This window comes from Mytilus edulis, chromosome 7 (genome assembly GCF_963676685.1).
Source record: "Mytilus edulis chromosome 7, xbMytEdul2.2, whole genome shotgun sequence".
Taxonomy (NCBI): domain Eukaryota; kingdom Metazoa; phylum Mollusca; class Bivalvia; order Mytilida; family Mytilidae; genus Mytilus; species Mytilus edulis.
The window spans coordinates 75056845-75079263 of record NC_092350.1 but is presented as its reverse complement, the minus strand read 5'-3'; the positions used below and the strand labels follow the sequence as shown (position 1 = coordinate 75079263).

Here is a 22419-nt window from a genome sequence, read left to right as displayed (position 1 = left end):
GAAATTTTTGTACCCGCGAGCCTCCTTAAAAAAGATGGTACACATCATCATGTCATGTCCTGTAGATGAATTTTGTTATGTAATTTTAAGGAGTTGCATGATTGAAATAAAGTGTGGAACAAGACAATAATACCTGATTCCTATGTATGGTGACAGCTTCGTTGTTAGGCAAAACTATCAATGACTGATGACCTTTCGTTGGCTTAATATTGTATTACAACTTATCGTTTTGTCTGGTACAACTCAGAAACCAGATAATCTTACACTCACCTATTACAATATACCTAAATAAGAAAGCAATGTTGTTCTAAGGCAATTAATGATATTTGATAAAAATTTCATACAAATAAATATTAAATACTTGCACAAATCTATAAAATGACAAAACATTTATTTTCTTGGTCATTATAAAATCTTTAATGAAAAATGTCAAATTGCACTTCTATCTCAAAAGATATGTAATCTCATTCTGAATATTTTCTTCCTCCATAATAACAGAAAACAAGTTTTTAAAACAAATCATCGAAGTCGAAATTGTCTAATAAGTTTGATTGATCTTGATCCATGACCTGACCTTGCTGACCCATCTGCATTGAATTAGGGATCATCTGTTGTGCCCCTCCCATCACATTATGTTGTCCCTGTGAATTTGGTCCTCGGAGCTGTTGCTGCATCATCATTGGTGACTCTCTAATCTGCTGGCCTTGTTGCTGTGATGTTCAATTTAAAAATTAATAATCTTAATGACTCATATCAACTCCTAGCAGGAGTTTAACTATAACTACATAATCCGCACAAAAAGCAGCATTTACTTGCATTTTGACTTGTTGATTGACTCTTGTTGCTACTACCATGAATACATTTGACAAAGAAATAGTTGTTGTAATTTATTATTACTGACTTCTTCATTGTTTCTTATTATTACTAGCTCGAGTGTTTTTTTCTACTTGGAAATAGTTGTTGGAGTTATTGATTATTGTTGTAGCTTACTGTAATACCAATTGACTATATAGGTGTTGTTGTAGTTGTTTATAACCGCCTTTTTGATTGACTCTTTTTGTTTTTAATGATTTTTTTTTTTGGATTTTGTCGTTGAAGTATACTGTATTGTTGATTGGCTAAGGGTCTTTTAACTCACTTGCTGACTCCAGGGTAGTGGATGACTACTGACTTGTTCATAAGCTCATGTTGTTGTAACTTACCTCTTGTCTAAGCAGTAGTTGTTGTAATTGATAATCATAGATTTGTTGATAAATCTTTGTTGTTGATACTTCCCCAAATTCATGTTGACTCAGTGTAAGTTGTTGTGATGATTACTGATATGAGTTGACACATGTTGGTGTTACTTACTTCAATGGCATTTGTGTTAGGATTAGTTGTTTCAGTTGATGATTACTGACATGTTGAATAACTCTTGATTTTACCCATCAGTTGTCTAAGCAGTACCATTATTAATTGGCTTATGTAGGTATTTACCTGTTGACTGAGCAAAAGTTGTTGAAGTTGATGATTACTGACTTGTTGAAGAAATGCTTGTTGTTGGTGTTGATGTAGCTGATGCAGCTGTAATCTTTGTTGATGAAGCCTTTGTTGAGCTGGAAAACAATGAAGGTGGTTTGATAAACTCATAAAACAAAATTATGGAAATTGGATATTGTTCTACACAAAATTTAAGATCTGTATTAAACCTTAGTTGTTTTCTTTTTATATCTGATTTATGCTGGGGAAAAAGCAGGCAAAAAATAAGAAGCATTCCAAATATTAGTATAGAACTTTTTTTACTCTTATAAAATTAAATTAAAACCTGAATTTTGATTTAAAATCATTTTGATACACTGATATCATTGATATACATCAAATGCTTGAATTTTTGAATACAGCTATTGACCTTGAGTATACTCAAAGCTATGGTGGGATTACTTAAAAGAAAATATAACTTTTCATCTCCATACAGAAATTAGTTTGTGTTTGGCAGGTCTGAAAAGTGTTTACATATTACAACTCATCATTCTTAAACTAATGATCAAATATAAAGCGACAATCTGTTAATTAATTTCCGAAAGTTCTGTGGCGAAAAAATTGTTTTTATTCAATATGTTGAAAAATTCATAGTATCAACAAAGAGGATGTGATAACCTCATATATCTGGAAACCACACACAATTAATACTTATTTCTTATTTCTGTCAAGATGTGGACCCAATATGAAGTCATTCTTTTCAGTTATTTTCTAAGAAAAGGGCGATGAATATAATTGGACAGGGTGATTACAATCCAGAGATATAATGAAACCGCTCCACATTTAATCCTTATAACGATTGATTAAGACATATGACATGTAGAAGATGAAGCCCATGTTATTTTATCGTGTCCTTTGTATGATGATTTTAGAAAAACATTATTTGATGAAGCAACACATTTTAATAGTGATTTTATGTCTTATGATGATAAACAGAAATTAGTGTTTTTATTTACAGATAATAATATGATTCGTAGCTGTGCCAAAGCCTGTAATCTTATTTTAAATAGACGTAGAAATGTTTTATACTGTAAATAATGTTAATGTCAATATGTTTTATAATAGATGCATTCTTTATATAATTTTTAATGATATAGTCTCTTGTAATTCTGTACAGAATGGCTCTCTTTTTATATTTATATATTTTTACATTTAATGTAATGTTGTATTATATTTTATTGAGAGATGAGACTTAAATAAAATATTGAATTGAATTGAATTGTATTATTTATATAAATGTATATAGTTTTTTACAGTCTTCTGTTGAAAATCAAAAATACATTCAATATTATGATTAAAGTGAGCTTTAACGATACGGTATTAAAACAATCATTTCATACGAAAGTTTTGCTTTTCTATGATACATTTTAAATGTTAACCTTTTTGACCTGATAGTTTTAATTTTAAAAGAAATGCAAAAAGTCTTCAGACTCATCACTAGAGTGCTATAGTTTACAACACGTTTGCAGATGACCTAAAGCTGATTCAAATACAATATATACATATGGCGATTTGGTGTCACGATATCACAGTAGCATGGGTTCGAATCCCGGCGAGGGAAGAACCAAAAATTTGCGAAAGCAAATTTACAGATCTAACATTGTTGGGTTGATGTTTAGACGAGTTGTATATATATATGTATATATATGCAAGTCTAAGTAATTCTGTATTGATCTAAGTACAGAGAGAAACCATATATGATTCATGCCTATGAAAAGAGAGCTGTGCAACAAATATAAATTAAATAAATTATTGATTGAGGCTTACTGTAGTGTAAAATGGAGGGATCTTTAAGTCTTATTTTCAAACATTGTTGGTAAATTCTTCTGCTTATAAAATTGTAATTCAGGGTATAAATAGTGTCCCTGACCATTTGTTTTAGATTACTATACAATATCAACAAAAGCTTCCAACCATTGATGAATAGTTTCTTATTTCAATCCTGCAAAAAAGTTCAATAATAAGATTGAAAATGTAATTCCCCTGTGTGTATTACAAAAAAATTATACTGGGATTCATAATTATTTAAGGGATGTCTATTTTCTTTGATTTAGTGGGTAAAGGTTTCTCTGGCTTCTAAGCTAGCTTCCACTGTGCTTAAACGGCTGTGGGTAACTTAAATTACCCACAGCCGAAGATGGCAGACTCGTTGATATATAATTGATACAAAATCTATGTTTTGTGACGTTTTTCATGCTCCTTGTAAATATTGATAGGATTATAGAATAAAGAAATTACTTATCATCACAATAAATTTGTTAATTTTTAGTTCACATTTGCGCAAGGACAACTTTTAAAATATGCATAAGATGTCTGTAACTTAATAGTCAAAAATAATCAGACTGTCCGTAACTTTATTCTCGAATGTGGGAAACTTTTTTTTTTCAAAATTATTAGACTGACAATCTCAACAATATAAAGGACAAGAAACACTATTAAACCCCTGAATTATTACCTAGATTTATACAATTACGATATGCTACAAACTAACCAAGAGACAAAAAGAACACAGCTATTAAAAAGAGCGTCATGGATTTACCGTTAATTTTTCCCAATTTTCATCTTCCGCCAATACAGTAGATTTTGAGCAGGTATTAAAAGGAAGGACCATCAGTATATATTATACAGATACCATTACGTAGTTCAGTATTTTGTGATTTAACTTTGTAATGCCTGTACTGAGTCATGAATATGACCGTTGTTTTCCATTCATTTAATGTGTTAATTTGAGCTTTTGGCTTTGCGATTTGATAATGGACTTTTAATATTCCTTTGAGTTCGGTATTTTTGTTATTTATCATTTCTTTAAAACATTTACATCCATGAATATCGATTCTTTAAAAATAACAGATATCATGCTAAAGTTACGGACATCACTATTGGTATAATGAAAAAAGTTACGGACAAGTTGTTTTCAAGTTACGAACATCTTAAGTGTTTTTCGTGCTGTAATAGTATATTTCAAAGTATTTAATCATGTTTTACATTGCAAACTTTCCCTAAAATATTGATATAACTTTTTAATAAATGAACATTTCTGTTGTACTCATGGTATTGTTATTATGTACGAGCAAACTTTCTTACCGACGCCAGGCGGCTCCATCTTAGGCTGTAGGTAACTTAAGTTACCCACATCCATTTAAGCACAGTGACTTTGGTAAATCCATGAAATAAAATATCCATATTACAATACTATTTTTCCTGTATCCACGAAAATTGGTACCAAATGAAATTTTATCCACAGCATCTTGTATATAAGGGAGGGTAAGCAAATAGTATGAGATTTAACTTAAACATATTTATGTAGAAAAATATGGTATCCCTCTCAACTAATATTGCTTGCCTTTGTATTTCAACATACTGACATCGATCATTATAAGATCCCATTAATAGAGTTATTGATACCTCTACTACATTAACATCATATATTGACTACTTTTTAGCTTTGTATTTTAACTGTTCTGACATCATAGTCACTTTTTTAAAAAGATCAGATGTGAAAGAACTGTCCAAAAGGAATGAATCTCAATTGTTCTCACTTTAGGGTTCTAAGGGGTTTTATTCACAAATTATTTTTAAATATGACAAGAAAGAAAAGTTATCAGTAACAGGACAACAGTTTGTTGAAGATAGTTTATCATTTTTGTACAGTAAATTCAGAAATAATCGTGAGATTTTCACTAATGTGAATAATGAGATTGCTTAAGTATCGCAATCATACGAATTCACATTCTGATATAGTGTGCATATATCTGTATGTATCTTTATCTAAAATCTCAATAATTAAACTTCCTTGTTGGTTCAATTTTCAAAAATCACAATAATAAATGTGTGAATTAATTTCTGAATTTACAGTAATTCACATTAGCATATGTTAAAAACCTTGTTTATAATTGTTTGATTTACATCAGCATACACAATAAAGAACCTTTTTTATTATATGTTTAATTCACATTAGCATACATAGAAAAGAACCCATCTAACTATAATAATAAATACCCAATGTCCCCTATTTTTAGAATTAGCAGAGGGAAAGGAAGTAAAATTATAAGATACAGTTTCCTCATCCAAAAGCCATTTATCCAATATGATTGTATTTTTAGAATGACCTGAAATAAAATGTAATGCACCATCAATTTAACAAAGTATGGGATGCTTGCCATGCATCATGGGATAGCCATCACCATCGCGACAATGTACCTACCACTATACATATTTGGCGGTGGACCAAAATATATCTCATCTTAAAGGATACAGCAGGAAATAAGAGTAATAATGTTGAAGAAGATGGATTCTAAAAATAGTTGTAATGTAACAAAAATACTACTGTTTTATAGATGAAAATAAAACATAAAATATATCTATGGGTTGAAGAAAAAAGAAAGGTTCCTAATATTTGAAATCAAAAACTTAAAGATATTAAATAATAAGATAACATTTCAACATAGACTATCTATCAAATCTTTAATTTCTAATCGGAACTTCATTTATACACCACTTTACAAACCAATTAGGAAAAAAAATTATTTTAAGTACCTTTGTTTGTTCTAAAATAATTCTAATTCATACTAGAGGATCTGTAGAGCCTGTGTAGCTTACCTACAACGGCCACTTTTTGTCGGAAAAAAGAATGGAAGGGCAGCAACTCTTATAGAGAAGTATTGGTAAATAGTCCTGCTGGTCATTTTCAATTTTTTAAACTTTCTATCAATATACTGTACTTGTATCAAAAATAGTTATCAAGATAAAAAGCAAAAATGAAAAAAAGTTGTAAAAATTAGCATTAAAAAGCAGGCTGCTATCTAAAGCTTCTATTAATAGAAAAGGGTGGGAATCGTCATTACAGGGCAATATAACTTCAATATTAAAGGATTTATGCGTCAATTTGACCAAAATGCTGTATTGCAGCAAAAATACTTTTTTTTCACGATCGAAATGAAAGTGGATTTCTCTAATATGAAGGCCCATCCATATATTATTCCTTATAAGTTTTGGTATGATGGGGCAAGGTATTGTCAGAATCAAATGTGATTCTCCTAAACGGTAAAACCTCAATGCAATGTAGTATGTACTATCATTGCTGCGATGAATTCCACATTTATAATAAGCATGACATGACAGAGTATATAGGTCATGCATAAAGTCAACTTTGAAATGATTTAGTTTTTCATGTTCAGAAAAAATTACAAAACTCATTCCAGAAGGTTTATGAAGTTTTTAGAACTCAATGAGGCATTTATGTTTTTGCTTTAACCACAAAAATGGAATGTTTAAATTTTTACACAATGGTTACCAAATTATGGTTTTCAATCACATGGCCTTTCAGACAATAAATAATTTTGACATAAAATATGAATAGAAAATTGTCACAAGCTCATTCCAAAACTTATTTTAAAACATCTTAAAAACAGAAGTTAAAATAAAGCAGAAACAATAAAATGTTAATATAAAATAAAACACACATCACATCAATTTGTTTAAGCAGACACCAACCTAATAACTGTTGTTCTGTTCGTTGTTCTGGTAATTTTGCTTCCTGGATCTTTTGTTGCTATAAAGAATAAAAAAAATTCATAGCAAAACAAAGAAATAATTTTTGTCTTCTCAAAATGATTCAATTGTATCATTCTGACTGACATATATCTGCTATATATTTGATGTATAAATATAAACATAAACCATTGAATTATGATAATGTGTGAATGTCTAAATGGGAAAAAAAGCATGGATACAGCATTATACATAAATCTTGTAACTTATAAAGTTTTTGATTCTTCATAATGTTTTTCTATACAATGATTCTATATGAGTATTTATGAATCCGGTAATAAAATTTGATACAAAATAATAACTTTTTTGGTTTATTTAGTAATCAAGGGTACCAGGCTTATAAATTAGTACACCAGATGCGAGTTTCATCTTCATAAGGCTCATCGGTGACTCTCAGATCAAAACAGTTATAATGCCAAACAAGTACAAAGTTGAAGAGCATTGGTTTAACTCACAGCATAACAATGATTTATTTGCAATAATGAGACCCAAATATTAAAGCTATATTTTAATTCAATAATTACCATCGCCTGTTGTTGCTGAAGTTGCTGCATGTTCCCAGCCTGTGGCACCTAGTAAAGTGAATAATTGTTGTCATACTATATATTTTATCCTCAGAACAAAAACCAATTTTAATATATCATGTAGTATTGATCATAAACTGTACATAGATTCAATATTTAGTTACAAAAATTGAAGAATTAGAAAAATTGATGAATTTTAGAGTATGATAAAGTACTTCTGTTGTTTTTATACTATAAATTATAAGTCTTTAACAAATTTGAAACAGATAAAAAGGGTTTGCAGTTTAGTCAGGTTTCACTATGTAATGACTCCCATCTATTCTTTGCGGGCATTAAATAATGGACTTCATTAAAGATAACCGTTTTATTTATTGTCATATAATCCACTCTATTAACACAATGTAGCATGAATAACAAAGGTATGCTGGTGTTCAATGAATGATTACAAATGATGACAGGTAAGTATAACTCCAAACTGAACGTGAACATCAAACGGTAAAAAGCTGAAAGAACAAATAAAAACTCAATATAAAACCTATCAATCAAAAAGATTTGCCAAAACATACAAAAATACAAAGTTGGCTTATGACACTAATTGTGTTCCATACATTCACATAAAAAATACAAGTATTAACAATATATCAAGTTTGTAACATAACTGTGAGTCAAACTGGTGTGTACAGCTTTTAATGTGTTGAAAACTCGACAAGTATCAAAAATTATGTATGCAAATTATGACACGAATTGCTTTCCATACTTTAAAAATAACGAAATGAGGGGGGTGCTATGAATCATACAAAAATTACCAAAAAGGGTATTTGAATGTTTATAGAACATTTTTATAGTGTAAATGTTGTATCTGTGTGTTTACAAGTAATAACAAACGGTTGTGAAACAATAAAACAAATAATCTGGTGACGTGGCATATTTGTCATCATTGCCATTTACCCAACGTTTTATACGTCATCAAAACACAATACATGTTATATATGTTTACAATAAACAGTTCTTCAAATTGTCAATATGTTATAAACTTACACTGTGCCGGAATCTGGCAGATATATCAATAAATGATGCTGAATCATCAACGTGAGCATGTAAATAAGGGGAAATTACAAAAGAGGGGAAAGTAACGAAGAAGATAGTAAATGTAAGTCAACTTTCGGAAACATCATGAAATAATTACGGACGAGTCAGTACACACTATATTTGGTAAGGTATTAAACTCCCTGATTAATAGATGTCTATGCCAAGTCTTTTATCTCTCTATATATTTTTATAAAAACACATATATGTGTGATGCTGTTATTACTTTATATAAAGCAGAAACTGAACAAATTAAAACAATGTCAGTACCATATTTGAAGTCTGTGTAACCATGCCAGTAGATGTCATTGTATGCGATGGTCCAGGCTGCTGCATCTGAAAAAAATGTCAAATAAACTTATTAATTGATGTTTTTTTTTTGTTTCTTTGCAACAATATACCCTTATCATGATGAAGTTTAAAAATTATTAAAAAAAAAAACAGATTATTTTTTTGGTTCTAAAAGATAAAGTAGCCTTCCCAAAATATATTCTAGACACATGATTTGTACCTAATTTGAGTTATTGCCTTTCAAAACAAATTCTACTAATTTCCTGAAACGAAAGGTAATAGTAAAATAAAATAAGGATACAACTATTCAAATGTTACACTCCAAACATTGGACACTGTAGTTTTTTATAGTTGACTGAAAACTAGTGAAAGTAACAGAATTGTATCCTAAACGAGATGTTTTTCATGTTAATTAATTAACCCTTCTAGTGTTTTTTTCTATAATAATCTTTTTTTACACAAAATCTACTTGGTAAATGAAATTTATAGGCACAGATATTCTTCAGTTCTCATATAATAACTATAGGGGTAAAATATTACACCTATAACTTTGAACAATAATTACCTGTGGGGAATTTGCCATGCCTTGTCCCATTTGTAAACCACCTTGAGGCTGCTGTACAAATTGATGTGGACTTCCTCCAGCCTGCTGCTGGGCCCGTGCTTGCTGTAAAACATAGTGATTGAACAATCAAAGAGGAAATAAGTTTAAACCATTCCAGTTGATTAATTAGCTTGTGAGAAAGAATAGGCATTTGCCATTAACATTTGTGGCTGTATACCCAACTAATCACTGTATAAAGTTCTGCCTTTATGAATTATAAGTCTTTTATTTTTTCCTACACTATATAGGGATACAAAACCAATGTAATAGGCTTTCAGTCTAGGATTTCAATTGAAAATAAGTATTTAACAAAAAGAGGTATCAGAAAACATTTCAGTCTACGTATATACTGTAAATGCACAAATTATTGCATGCATTTATTATTGCTAATTTCTGAAAAATATGGATTCAGATATATGTATCAGATATTAGATGCAAGTTCTTATTATTCATGTTATTGCAATACTCATTCTGAAGCATTAATTGCAATCATATAAACGTTGCACTATTTTTTCAATTTGCAGTGCATGTTAACTAACTAGCAAATAACTTACCTTCAGTTTATGGGTAAATATCAAATTTCTTAAACCATCAACAAATGCTTTCTGATCATTAGGGATCACCCCTATAAAGGCCTCCCTCTTGTTACTAAACAGGATGAGTAATACGTCACACTTGGTACCAGGAGGGAAATGACCACAACCAGCCTAAAATTAAATTTGAGTAAAAAATATAAATTATGTCCTTTATTATACACATTGATATCCAAAAACCCGGTCCAAGAGCCGACTTACACATCAAAACATACAGCTATCATCTGAATAGTCTACCACTATCACTAACTGGTTGATATTACACACATTTACATTTAGGCACTGTACTATTGACCTGTATCATTTGTTTGACTGACAAGATCATGTACTGTCACCACAATATAGAACATGGGAGGTAATTTTGTATTTTCTTTTGATATCTACACTTCTTATATGGAATATGTGGTAAGTTGATTGATTTACTTAAAATAATCAAATAACATCAACTTTATTAATAATAAAATATATTTCCTTATGTTTCATATGATTTTTAAACAATTCATTTTGTGGTTAAAAAAGAAAATCTAGTTATAATTCTTAATGTTGTTTTAATTTCAACAAAGCTGAAAATACTAAGTATAAAATTGAAGCTGTTATATTTTTGGTATTATCAGTTATATTGTTTTACCACATTCATACAATTAACTTACAAAACCAGAACTCATTGTTCTGCGGAGATTCCTTAAAGAGTCCACGTTGTAGTTACCGAAGTGAAAGGACACTTGACGAGAACTTTTATACAATGGCTGGAACTGTGGAGAGCTAAGCAAAGACCGTGGTATCAACTGCATTATAAGTTCCTTTGGCCAATTTGTAGTAATACTGAAATACATCAAGTAAAACTATGAATAAAGGATTTTCATGAAAAAATTTACTTAATCCATAATTTTGATGTTAATATATGTTTTCAGTCTCAGCGTCTCTTAGTCTTTATAAAATATCTGTCTCTTAGTCTTTTTAAAATATCTGTCTTTTAGTCTTTATTAAATAATCTGTCGTTTAGTTCCATAGTTTGTAATCTGTAAAATTCAGTTGTAAATCCTACTTTAAGATGATTAGTCATTTAGATGCTAAATCTTGACATGTCTGGTACATTATTCTTTATCCGAAAAGTAGAAAAGTAAAATTTTGCATGAATTTTGAAATATTTTTCTAAAGTATAAATTTTATTAATTAAGTTCTAGAATTCCATGACTTCTACTTTAGTTAAAAGACACTATTGAGAGTTGACACTGTAGTTGACGAGCCATTTGAGGCTTTGTTGGACCAATACTTACATTTTTGGGTCTGTAGCCCCTATTGAGAGTTGACACTGTAGTTGACGAGCCATTTTAGGCTGTGTTGGACCAATACTTACATTTCTGGGTCTGCAGCCCCTATTGAGAGTTGACACTGTAGTTGACGAGCCATTTTAGGCTGTGTTGGACCAATACTTACATTTTTGGGTCTGCAGCCCCTATTGAGAGTTGATACTGTAGTTAACGAGCCATTTTAGGCAGCGTTGGACCAATACTTACATTTCTGGGTCTGCAGCCCCTATTGAGAGTTGACACTGTAGTTGACGAGCCATTTCAGGCTGTGTTGGACCAATACTCACATTTCTGGGTCTGCAGCCCCTATTGAAAGTTGGCACTGTAGTTGACGAGGCATTTTAAGCTGTGTTGGACCATTTGATTTAATCTTCTCCTGATATTCAAGCATACCTGAGGTTTTATTAAAATTAGATAAATTAGATTTAAGCCTCGGTCACACCTTACCGGATAGCTCGATCGGACGCCTAACGGATAAAAAAAATTATCCGTTGACAAAATTTTTATCCGTTGGGAGTCCGTTGGTGTACTAAGGGACATGTAACGAATGCCTAACGGACACACAACGAACATTGAACGTACGTGAAACGGATACTTACCGGACAGAACGGACGTCGAACGTACATCCAACGGACGAGTACCGGATAAATCGGACACCTAACGGAAGCGTAACGGATAAAACGGATGAACAAAATATTCTGAAAATTAAAGGCAATAAACCATCTAAAAATTAAATGCAATAAACCATGAGAAATTTCAATTGGCATTTGTCCGTTTTACATTTGGTAGGCATCCGTTTTATCCGTTATCCTTCCCTTAATGTCCGTTTCACATCCGTTTTATCCTTTAGGCGTCCGTTAGGCGTCCGGTAGACGTCCTTTGGTGAATTAGTCTACCGGATCTCCAACGGACGCATAACGGACTCGTAACGGATACAAAACGGACGAGTACCGTATAAACCGGACGTCTAACGGACGCCTAACGGACGTTCAACGGTCATTTTATCCGTTGGACGTCCGTTCAAAGTTTTGAACATGCTCAAAATTTACCACCGGCCAGAACGGACGTCAACGGATAAAACGGACGCTTAACGGACGGCTAACGGATATGGACGGACGCCTAATGGATAAGAACGGACGTCTAACGGACATGAACGGATTGAAAAAAAGTTATCCGTTAGGCGTCCGTTCGAGCTATCCGGTAAGGTGTGACCGAGGCTTAAGAAAAAAAATCTGTTTCACTTCATAAAGGATATTGTATGTACAACTAGTGGAGCAGATTGCTATTTCTTCCATATTATCAATTTCTCACAACGATTTTAGTTTTGTTCATGTTGTTCAAATTTCAAAGTTTTCTGTGCGGTGTCTTCTCTTTTTTTGCCATGGTATTGTCTGTTCTTTTACTGTTTTTTTATTCTGACAGCTGTTGATATTTTCTTGAACTTTTATAATGGAGAGATAATACAATTTACAATAATAGTACTGTTTACTCCACAGCTATACAAGTGATATGTTTGTCATTTTTACGACATATAATATTGGTAAAGGAACCATTTGTGCTGTAATTCTAAACACAATCTATAATTCAGAACTCTATTGACATGAATATCTAATACTGTATGTTTATTTAACAATTTGTTCACATTACCTGACCATATGATTTTCCTGTCTTTGTTCTGTCCTTGTATTGGATGATTTGGAATGATGGAAAGGTTACCAGGGTCTATTCCAGCCTGGATTGGTTGTTGGGAACCAGATTGCTGTGGTAATTGGATGGATGTTGACATGATGCCCATGCTCTGCTGCATAGGGTTAGGAGGATTTATTGCTGGCATTCTGATGGCTGAAAGCAATAACAACAAATTAATGATTAAAAAGATGTAAAGACCAATAGAAATGCAGATGTGTCTATATGGATAATAACTATAATTTAAAATAGTATCATTAGTTACTCAAATATTTAATCCGTAATTAAGAAACTTCATTTTGGGACATTTTATTTTATTTAAGCAGTTTTGATACCAATTTGCTCAAGTCCAAATGAATATGATATATGTTTCGCTTCAAACCATTTCAAAATTTATCTGATTACGATTCCCGCTCCCTCTCAAGAGCATATGAAAATATATTATTTCGAAAATATTTTATTTTCAATTACCTTGATTCCCTGTGTTAAATTCCCCCTGAAATATATAAACATTTCACTTTTTTAATAAAGGACAACATTTTAAGGTTATTTTCTATATTTACAAATATTCAGTACATCTGGTGTGATATATAACACTTGCTTATTAATGACTTATGGTGTGATATATAACACTTGCTCATTAATGACATGTGGTGTGAAAATGTGATTTTATAAACTACAATACATATATACCAGTGTATGATTGCTGTTTGTTATATATAGTTTCAATCTGAAATTATTAGGGTTATTTCCCTTGGGAATCTTGTGTTGATTTCCAAAATTAAAACATATGATCCAAACAAGTCTGATCAAAGAACCTAACTAATCGAAATGATGTATTTTAACATGGCTATAACAATTGAAGATGATAAAAAAAATTAAATTAAAATCTCAAAATCTAGCACTCCATTTTGCAAGTTTTTGTTTGTCGAGTAATAAAGAATTTGCCTATGTTGACATTTAAGATGTCTCAAATAATTTTTCTCACCGAAATGCATAACTGCAAAGATTTTATTATTAAATCACCATAAAGTGTTGAAGCGTGTGAATGCTACTGCTATTATTATATAAGCTATTAATAAGATTTAATCATTAAGCATTAAATCAATTTAATAAATTAAGATTATCGTCTGCTAAACTAGAGTTATCTTTTCTTTAATTTTGAACGACTTGAGCGTCTTTTATTTACCTACATAATTTCGTAAGCGGTTTTCCCGCTTTTATTTGGTATAAAATTGCATGCTTTTCGTGATTTGTTCATTGCGTGATTTCAACTGAAGGAACACAAAAGGGATAGGCTGATTCAGACATAAGATAAGTTCATATGTTTTAGTGATAAATAGATATAGTTGTTGCAGTTGAATTTTCCGAATGATTTTATTTCTGTAATTTATAAAGAATAATTCTATTTTATTTGAAAGTTGTTCTTGCAAAAAGTTTGATTCTTAATTCAATGTATCGCTTACTTGGATAGCATTTATACTGATTAGACTATTATTTAATAGTTACATTTGTGCACACATATATTAATCATTGAATAGCATTAAATTTAAAATGCTTTAATACAGGTGATATATTTGTTTTGATTGTAATGTATGAGCGATATTCTTTAAACAGGTAATTACATGTTTGTAGTGTAAGCCGTTTTAACATTTACATGCCCGCTAATGTTTAATTTGTTACACGTACATCTTTTATAAGTTTTTTGATTTGCGGATAATTAAGTAAGCTTGGTAATTTAACTTATCGTTTATATCGACGTTATATTTGGTTTGAAGGAACATTGCACTTGTTTTAATTGCGTTTTATTACCAACTTCAGGTTTTTAATGCATTCAAATGTATATTAATTTTATTTAAGACAACGTAGTGGGTTATATGTGATATTTTATTTATCTAACTTGAATGATAGAATAAGAAGTTGAATTTATTTTTGAAAGTTGAATGAGATTTCAAGACTTGATGTATGTAGCTAATTTGTTTTAATAATTATAATAGTTTATAACAACGCCAGGAGGTAGAGGCAGGCGTCGTCGGCAGGACACGGTTAGAGATTCGTCTTAGAATGGCTCCCAGGGAACAACTTCAACCACCGTTTAGGAATGAGAAAAGGTGTCCCAAAGTTGATGTTGATGAAGATGCCCCTGTAGTAAGACGACGGAGGGTTGATGAACCTCAACTAGTTGCCTTGCAACCAGATGAAGAATTCAAGAGATTGAACCTGAATTAGCTGCCTTAGGTGAGGTTATTGAAGTTTTTGATGAACCTCTATGTTGCCTGGTTTTAATGAGGTTGTTATATTGATAACTCAAAAGCTTAAGGAAAAAATTTGGCATTGAATATATTGATTTGTCCCTTATGCATCAAAACAATTTCAACAGTCAAACAAAAAGAAAACACCATTTGAATTAATGATGGTATGCTGGTTATACAAAATAAAGTTAAGAAAAACCATACTGTTAATTATGTTGAGGATTGGACTGATGGTTGTATTGCTTATATCCAGGTCCTTATTGAAAAGTATCCGTGAAAAGCAAGTGAACTTTTCTCATATATGTCAATCATAAGCGGTGCAGCGGCTGATCATCCTGTCGAAAAATGGTATTCTTATGATCAATAATTTCGTTTGAGTTGTATCAAGGGATCATACTAAATAATGGTCATCCATAGATTTTTATTTAATTTTTGTTGTTGCATATTTTAACTAACAATACTCAAAAACAACAGCAGGCTAATGTTGGATATAAATGCTGTGATTTTAATTTTAAAGGTTTTTCCAATAAACGCAGTTGCCAATACAGGCATGCATGTCTCAAATGTGGTTTTAATCATCCTGCTTTACGCTGTCGTTGCTTATGGACTATGAATGTAATACTGGTCCATCTAGGTTTAAGAGAAATAACATTTCACGTTTTGTTAACAACTCTGCTAATAGACAAAACCAAAAAGGAGGTTTTAGCAAAGATAATTTATAATTTTTCAGAACTACATCCAGACCAGTTTAATATTTGGGCCCTATGAACTTCTCCGGTTAATGTAAATGAACTCTCTAAGCTTCTGGAACTATATCATGATAAGCAAAGCGCTGTTGAACTTTTGAATGGATTTAAATATGGTTTTAAAATTCATTAGGTCTACACGTTCATGTGAATTGTGAATATAGAAATTTGTTGTCTGTTTTGAAACACCCTTTTGAAGCTCAAAAGAAGTGGAATAATGAGATATCATTAGGTCGATTGGCAGGCCCATTCAAACATAAACCTATTTCAAATCATCGGTGCTTACCTATTGGTTTAGTTCCTAAGAAAACTGGTGGACTTAGATTGATAACTTATTTGTCTTACTTTCAAATGAAAGTATCAATGATTTTATTGATACTCAGTTTATCAACGTCACTTATTCATCATTTGTCAATGCAGTCAAAATTGTAAAACAAATGGAGAATTCGGCTTTAATGGAAAAAATGAATATTAAATCGGCATTTCCTTTACTTAAATGTTATCCTGGTGATTTTGATTTACTAGGCATCTGAAACTAAATGGTCTTTACTATATCCAAAAAAAAAAATGCCCTTGGGATGTTCTATTAGTTGTGCTACATTTGAATTTTTTTTTCAACCTTTTGCATTGGTCAGTTAAAAATAAAACGCATTCTGAAATTTGGATCATTATCTTGATGATTTTATATTTGTTGGAGAAGCTCATAAGATGACTGTCTCTGTCTTATGACTGCATTTTCAAAAGTTTGCTCAAACTTGGATGTTCCTATAGCAAAAGAAAAATTACTCTGAAAGAAGTGCGTCTTTAACAGGTTCATTGGCTTTTTGTGCAAGGGCTCTTCCCTCCAGAAGGGCATTTATGAGGCATCTATATGGCTCTTTTAAAAATGTTAAAATATCTCATCATTTTATAAGATTGACCAAAGGAATACGAGATGATTTGCATATGTGGCAATATGTTTATAAAGAATTTAATGGCTAAACATATATCCAAGATTTGAATTGGGTTTCAAATGCTGATTTACATTTGTATACTGACAGTGCAGGTGGTCATTCACTGGTTTGTGCAGCTTATTTAAATGGACCATGGGCAATTTTACAATGGCCATAGTTGGGGCAAAGTTTTATTAAGTGACATTACTTAATTGGAAATTATACCTATTGCTTTGGCCATCTTTTTATGGAAAGAAAGGTTTACGAATAAGAATATAATTTTTCATTGTGATAATATGGCTGTTACAATTTTAAAATCAAAATCTTCAAAAAATGACAGGGTTATGTTTTTTTGTTAAGTAAAATAGTTTTGTGGACATTATTATTTAATTTTTAATTTAAAGCGTTGCATATTTTTTCAAAAACAATTTTATTGCTGATGCTTTATCTCGTGGACAGATACAGAAGTTCAGAGAAGTAACGCGCAATGCCGACCGGACGCCACAAACTATTCAACATGACTTCTTAGATCTTTTGTTATACAAGCTTCAAAATTGTTGAATTATTCAATTTCTCAAAGTACCAGAAATGTTTCTAAAAATGTTTTGCATTCGTTCAATATGTTCAGGATGGAATATTCTATTCCCCTTAGTTGGCCACCAAGTAACAGACAAATTATTGGTTACATTGTTTGTTTGTTTTTTTGTCACTAAATCATTATTCATCGTTACAATTAGATCATATATATCTGGAATAAGTTACAAATTGAAAATTCAAGGGAATGAAGATTTAACTAAATCTTTTATCATTCAGAAACTTTTGGGTGGTTGTGATAGACTTTACAATTCTTAAGATCTTCGAGCACCTTTGACTATTGATTAGATTAAATGTGGCTTTGAGGCACGTGTGCTCTTCTTATTATGAAACAATATTGTTTCAAACAGCATTTAACTTAGCTTGCTGCATTTTTACGTGTGAGTGAATTTGCCATTACAACATATGTTATGCAAGAGCATGTTTTACATAGGCGGGATGTTTATATTGACCATCTTTATTAGCTGTTTATTACGATATTTTTTTAATTTTTTTTCAAAACTGATCAAAAAGGGAGATCCACTACTTTAGTTGTAAAAAATAAATAAAATGAATCAAATCAGAGTTGTCCTCTACAAAGTTTTAAAGCCTTTTTGCAAATAAGACCTGGATATGATGGTCCTCATTTTTGCCATATAAATGGGAAATCATTGACAAGATTTCAGTTTCAGACTGTTTTAAACAAAGGGGGTTAGATCTTACCTACACAAAGTTGGGGGCAAGGCTATTAAACATACTGATTTTGATGATATCCACCCAACTCTTTTCGCTGTCAGATCATGGCGAATCTGTCATATATTGGCAGTGACATTTTTATTAATGCTATTCAGTCAGCATTAGAGTTGTTTATTAAGATCCAAACAGATTTTTATATCCAAATGAATTTTAACCTATTTAAAGTTGCAAGCCATCGTGCATGGAAACATGAAGTTGTATGTCAGTTGAATAATTTATTTCATTTGTTAAACGCATGCATCAAGTTGAACAGCTCTGTTGAATATACAACAGTTTTGTTGTTAGTTGTAAATACAAAGTTTAAAAATCTTAATTTTGTTGTGCACGTTGTTTATATTTGTACTGTTGTAAAGTGAAGTTGATTACTTCGTTGATCTTTTGTTAAGTAAAGTTGATAACTTCGTTGATCTTTTGTATAGTAAAGTTTTTTACTTCGTTGATCTGTGGTATAGTATGGTTGGTTACTTTGTTGTTTTGTTGTATAGTAAAGTTGATTACTTCGTTGATCTTTTGTATAGTAAAGTTGATTACTTCGTTGATCTGTTGTATAATAAAGTTGATAACTTCGTTGATCTGTTGTATAGTTTAGTTGATATTCTTCATTGAACTGTTGTATAGTAAAGTTGATTACTTCGTTCTGTTGTATAGTAAAGTTGATTACTTCGTCGATCTGTTGTTTAGTAAAGTTGATTACTTCGGTGATCTGTTGTATAGTAAAGTTGATTACTTCGTTGTTCTGTTGTATAGTAAAGTTGATTACTTCGTTGATCTGTTGTATAGTAAAGTTGATTACTTCGTTGATCTGTTGTAAAATAAAGTTGATTACTTCGTTGATCTGTTGTAAAATAAAGTTGATTACTTCGTTGATCTGTGGTATAGTATGGTTGGTTACTTTGTTGTTTTGTTGTATAGTAAAGTTGATTACTTCGTTGATCTGTTGTATAGTAAAGTTGATTACTTCGTTGATCTGTTGTATAGTTTAGTTGATATTCTTCATTGGGCTGTTGTATAGTATAGTTGATTACTTTGTTGATCTGTTGTATAGTAAAGTTGATTACTTCGTTGATCTGTTGTATAATAAAGTTGATTACTTTGTTGATCTTTTGTATAGTAAAGTTGATATTCTTTGTTGAACTGGTGTATAGTATAGTTGATATACTTCGTTGAACTGTTGTTTAGTATAGTTGATATACTTCGTTGAACTGTTGTATAGTATAGTTGATATACTTCGTTGAACTGTTGTATAGTATAGTTGATATACTTCGTTGAACTGTTGTATAGTATAGTTGATATACTTCGTTGAACTGTTGTATAGTATAGTTGATATACTTCGTTGAACTAATGTCTAGTATAGTTGATATACTTCGATGAACTAATGTTTAGTTTTTAAACTCCGTTCAATTAATATGTTTGTTCAAAACCTAAATTTTTAATTTGTTTTGTAAGTTAAAGTTAATTTTTTGTCATGGATTGATAAATTTTGTTGGGCGATGCTTTCAAACAAGTTTGCTAGCATTTGGCTGAATTTATTACAGTTGGCGTCTGGTAGCCCAGTTGCCATTTGGAGAAAACATATGATGGTTGCCCTTCTATGTTTTTATCTTGGACATTAATGAGACATTGTCGATGAATGCAAATTCATAGGCCGGTTGATATATAGTTGAACTGTCCTAATAAATCCATGACAAAAAATTGCCAAAATTCAAACTTACTATTTGTTGTTTTTTATTATGATTATTATTTAGTTTGTCTTACAATTTATCTTCAATTGTATAACAAAGGTAATCTGGAGTCATTGGAAATATTACGAGTGATTTCAATGGATTTGGGTTATCTTTTATCTGGTATATCGAATTCCTGAATTTACATCTGATGGTTTCTTTCGAATATTTAATAATAAGATTTAATCATTAAGCATTAAATCAATTTAATAAATTAAGATTATCGTCTGCTAAACTAGAGTTATCTTTTCTTTAATTTTGAACGACTTGAGCGTCTTTTATTTACCTACATAATTTCGTAAGCGGTTTTCCCGCTTTTATTTGGTATAAAATTGCATGCTTTTCGTGATTTGTTCATTGCGTGATTTCAACTGAAGGAACACAAAACCCACCCTATCCCACCCTTGAGAATATTTTCTGCTCTCTGTTGTATATTTTCAGATATCGTTAAAGAAGCGTCATGGATTGGACAGAATATGATCTGAATATATTGATTTACTGAATGGCTGAATTTATTACAGTTGGCGTCTGGTAGCCCAGTTGCCATTTGGAGAAAACATATGATGGTTGCCCTTCTATGTTTTTATCTTGGACATTAATGAGACATTGTCGATGAATGCAAATTCATAGGCCGGTTGATATATAGTTGAACTGTCCTAATAAATCCATGACAAAAAATTGCCAAAATTCAAACTTACTATTTGTTGTTTTTTATTATGATTATTATTTAGTTTGTCTTACAATTTATCTTCAATTGTATAACAAAGGTAATCTGGAGTCATTGGAAATATTACGAGTGATTTCAATGGATTTGGGTTATCTTTTATCTGGTATATCGAATTCCTGAATTTACATCTGATGGTTTCTTTCGAATATTTAATAAGTGAATGTGTATATGAGTGGGTGGGATTATATAGAGTTGTCTACATAAAAATATAATTAGAACATATCAACCATGTCAACATAAAAATATTTCAAAATCTCTAGTCCAATTTCATTAACAAACACTTTTCTCTTCATCAACTATGAGAAGATGCATATATTCGAGCAAAAGTCAGTGACTCTTGCTCCAGTATAAATTTTTCAACGGCGTAAAAAATGTCAAAACTGATTTTTTTTAATTATTTCTTTTAAGTGTTTTCTATGCATACTAGAAAGCTTTCTTTAAATGGAAATCTAGATTACTTGTTGAAATATTATTTAAGCTTAATACTTTCTTTGAAGATTGAAAGGGAGATGAGATTAATGATTTCAGATAATCTCCCATTGTAACTTATTAACAAGTTGTAATTCTAACCATGTCTGATTCTTATATAGATATAGAACACTTTTTAAAAAAAAATATAATACGAAAGCTTAGATTAGACATTTTTTAAGCAATTAAAAAATTACTACCTCTCACCTTTCAAATGATTCTTTACATTAACAATATGTATAGAAATTTGAACAACATTTTCATAATAGCAATCAATATCACTAATGAAACCCCTGCCTGCTAAAAGTATAAGGTGACCAGGAAGTTGTTTAGTGATGCATCTGAAAACGCACAACACAGTATAGACTTATATAGAACCTGAAACCAAATTTCAGAAATTCCTGAGAGAGATGCGACGAAATATATTCATTGGACGGACAGACTGACGGACAGACAGACATGGATAAAACAGTATACCCCAGCTTTTGTAAAGCTCGGCTATACTAGCAATAACTGATAAAACTTGAACAAACCATCTGCATAAAATAATCAAAAGGGTTAAGGAATTTATCTCTGTAATATTCAAAATCTTTTTACTTCAATTTTCCTTTGGAAATTTTTGGGTCTCAATGCTCTTCAACTTTATTTAACCTTCACTGATGAAGAGTCGTTTATCATGTTTATAGTCTGGTTTCTTTGATGATTTTTTTTTATGATGAAGACTGCATAATTAATTACGCTATCAAAATGTCATTCCTAAATACGATAAAAAGCAAATAAATTAAGCATTTTTGAAACATGAAAGGTAGAAACTGTAGAGTATATACTTTCATTTTGAGTTGTTTATTCAATTGTTAGTCATATTGATGAATCAAAATGATATTTTGGGGAGGGCAACAACATTTGGTTTCTACAAGTCTACAAGCAATTATACCAAACAATAATTAATTCAACTGAAACTGAGAAAATAAACTATTTTCAGTACAAAAAAGTACAAACACATATAATAATGTATAAAAAGTGAAAATGGATGTCTACTGAAAAACTATATTCGTTAAGTAAAATCACATTTTGCAAAAAAT

The 22419-nt window shown here is 30.9% G+C and overlaps 1 protein-coding gene and 2 long non-coding RNA genes across 3 annotated transcripts; 1 reads left to right on the top strand and 2 right to left on the bottom strand.

The window, feature by feature from the left end:
• Window positions 1-4499: 4499 nt before the first annotated feature.
• LOC139483430 (mediator of RNA polymerase II transcription subunit 25-like) lies at window positions 4500-11576 on the bottom strand. Its single transcript, XM_071267451.1, has 9 exons — window positions 11524-11576; window positions 10817-10988; window positions 10128-10280; window positions 9535-9636; window positions 8949-9014; window positions 7593-7640; window positions 7012-7069; window positions 5518-5627; window positions 4500-4517 (listed from the first exon to the last, which is right to left on the bottom strand). The coding sequence occupies exons 1-9, from the start codon at window positions 11574-11576 to the stop codon at window positions 4500-4502; spliced, it is 780 nt and encodes a 259-aa protein (XP_071123552.1).
• Window positions 7942-8788, bottom strand: LOC139482238 (uncharacterized). Its single transcript, XR_011654803.1, has 2 exons — window positions 8631-8788; window positions 7942-8095 (listed from the first exon to the last, which is right to left on the bottom strand). It is a non-coding gene; the product is annotated as an uncharacterized lncRNA (long non-coding RNA).
• A 2668-nt stretch (window positions 11577-14244) lies between the features above and the next one.
• Window positions 14245-20839, top strand: LOC139482240 (uncharacterized). Its single transcript, XR_011654805.1, has 2 exons — window positions 14245-15400; window positions 20584-20839. It is a non-coding gene; the product is annotated as an uncharacterized lncRNA (long non-coding RNA).
• Window positions 20840-22419: the final 1580 nt, after the last annotated feature.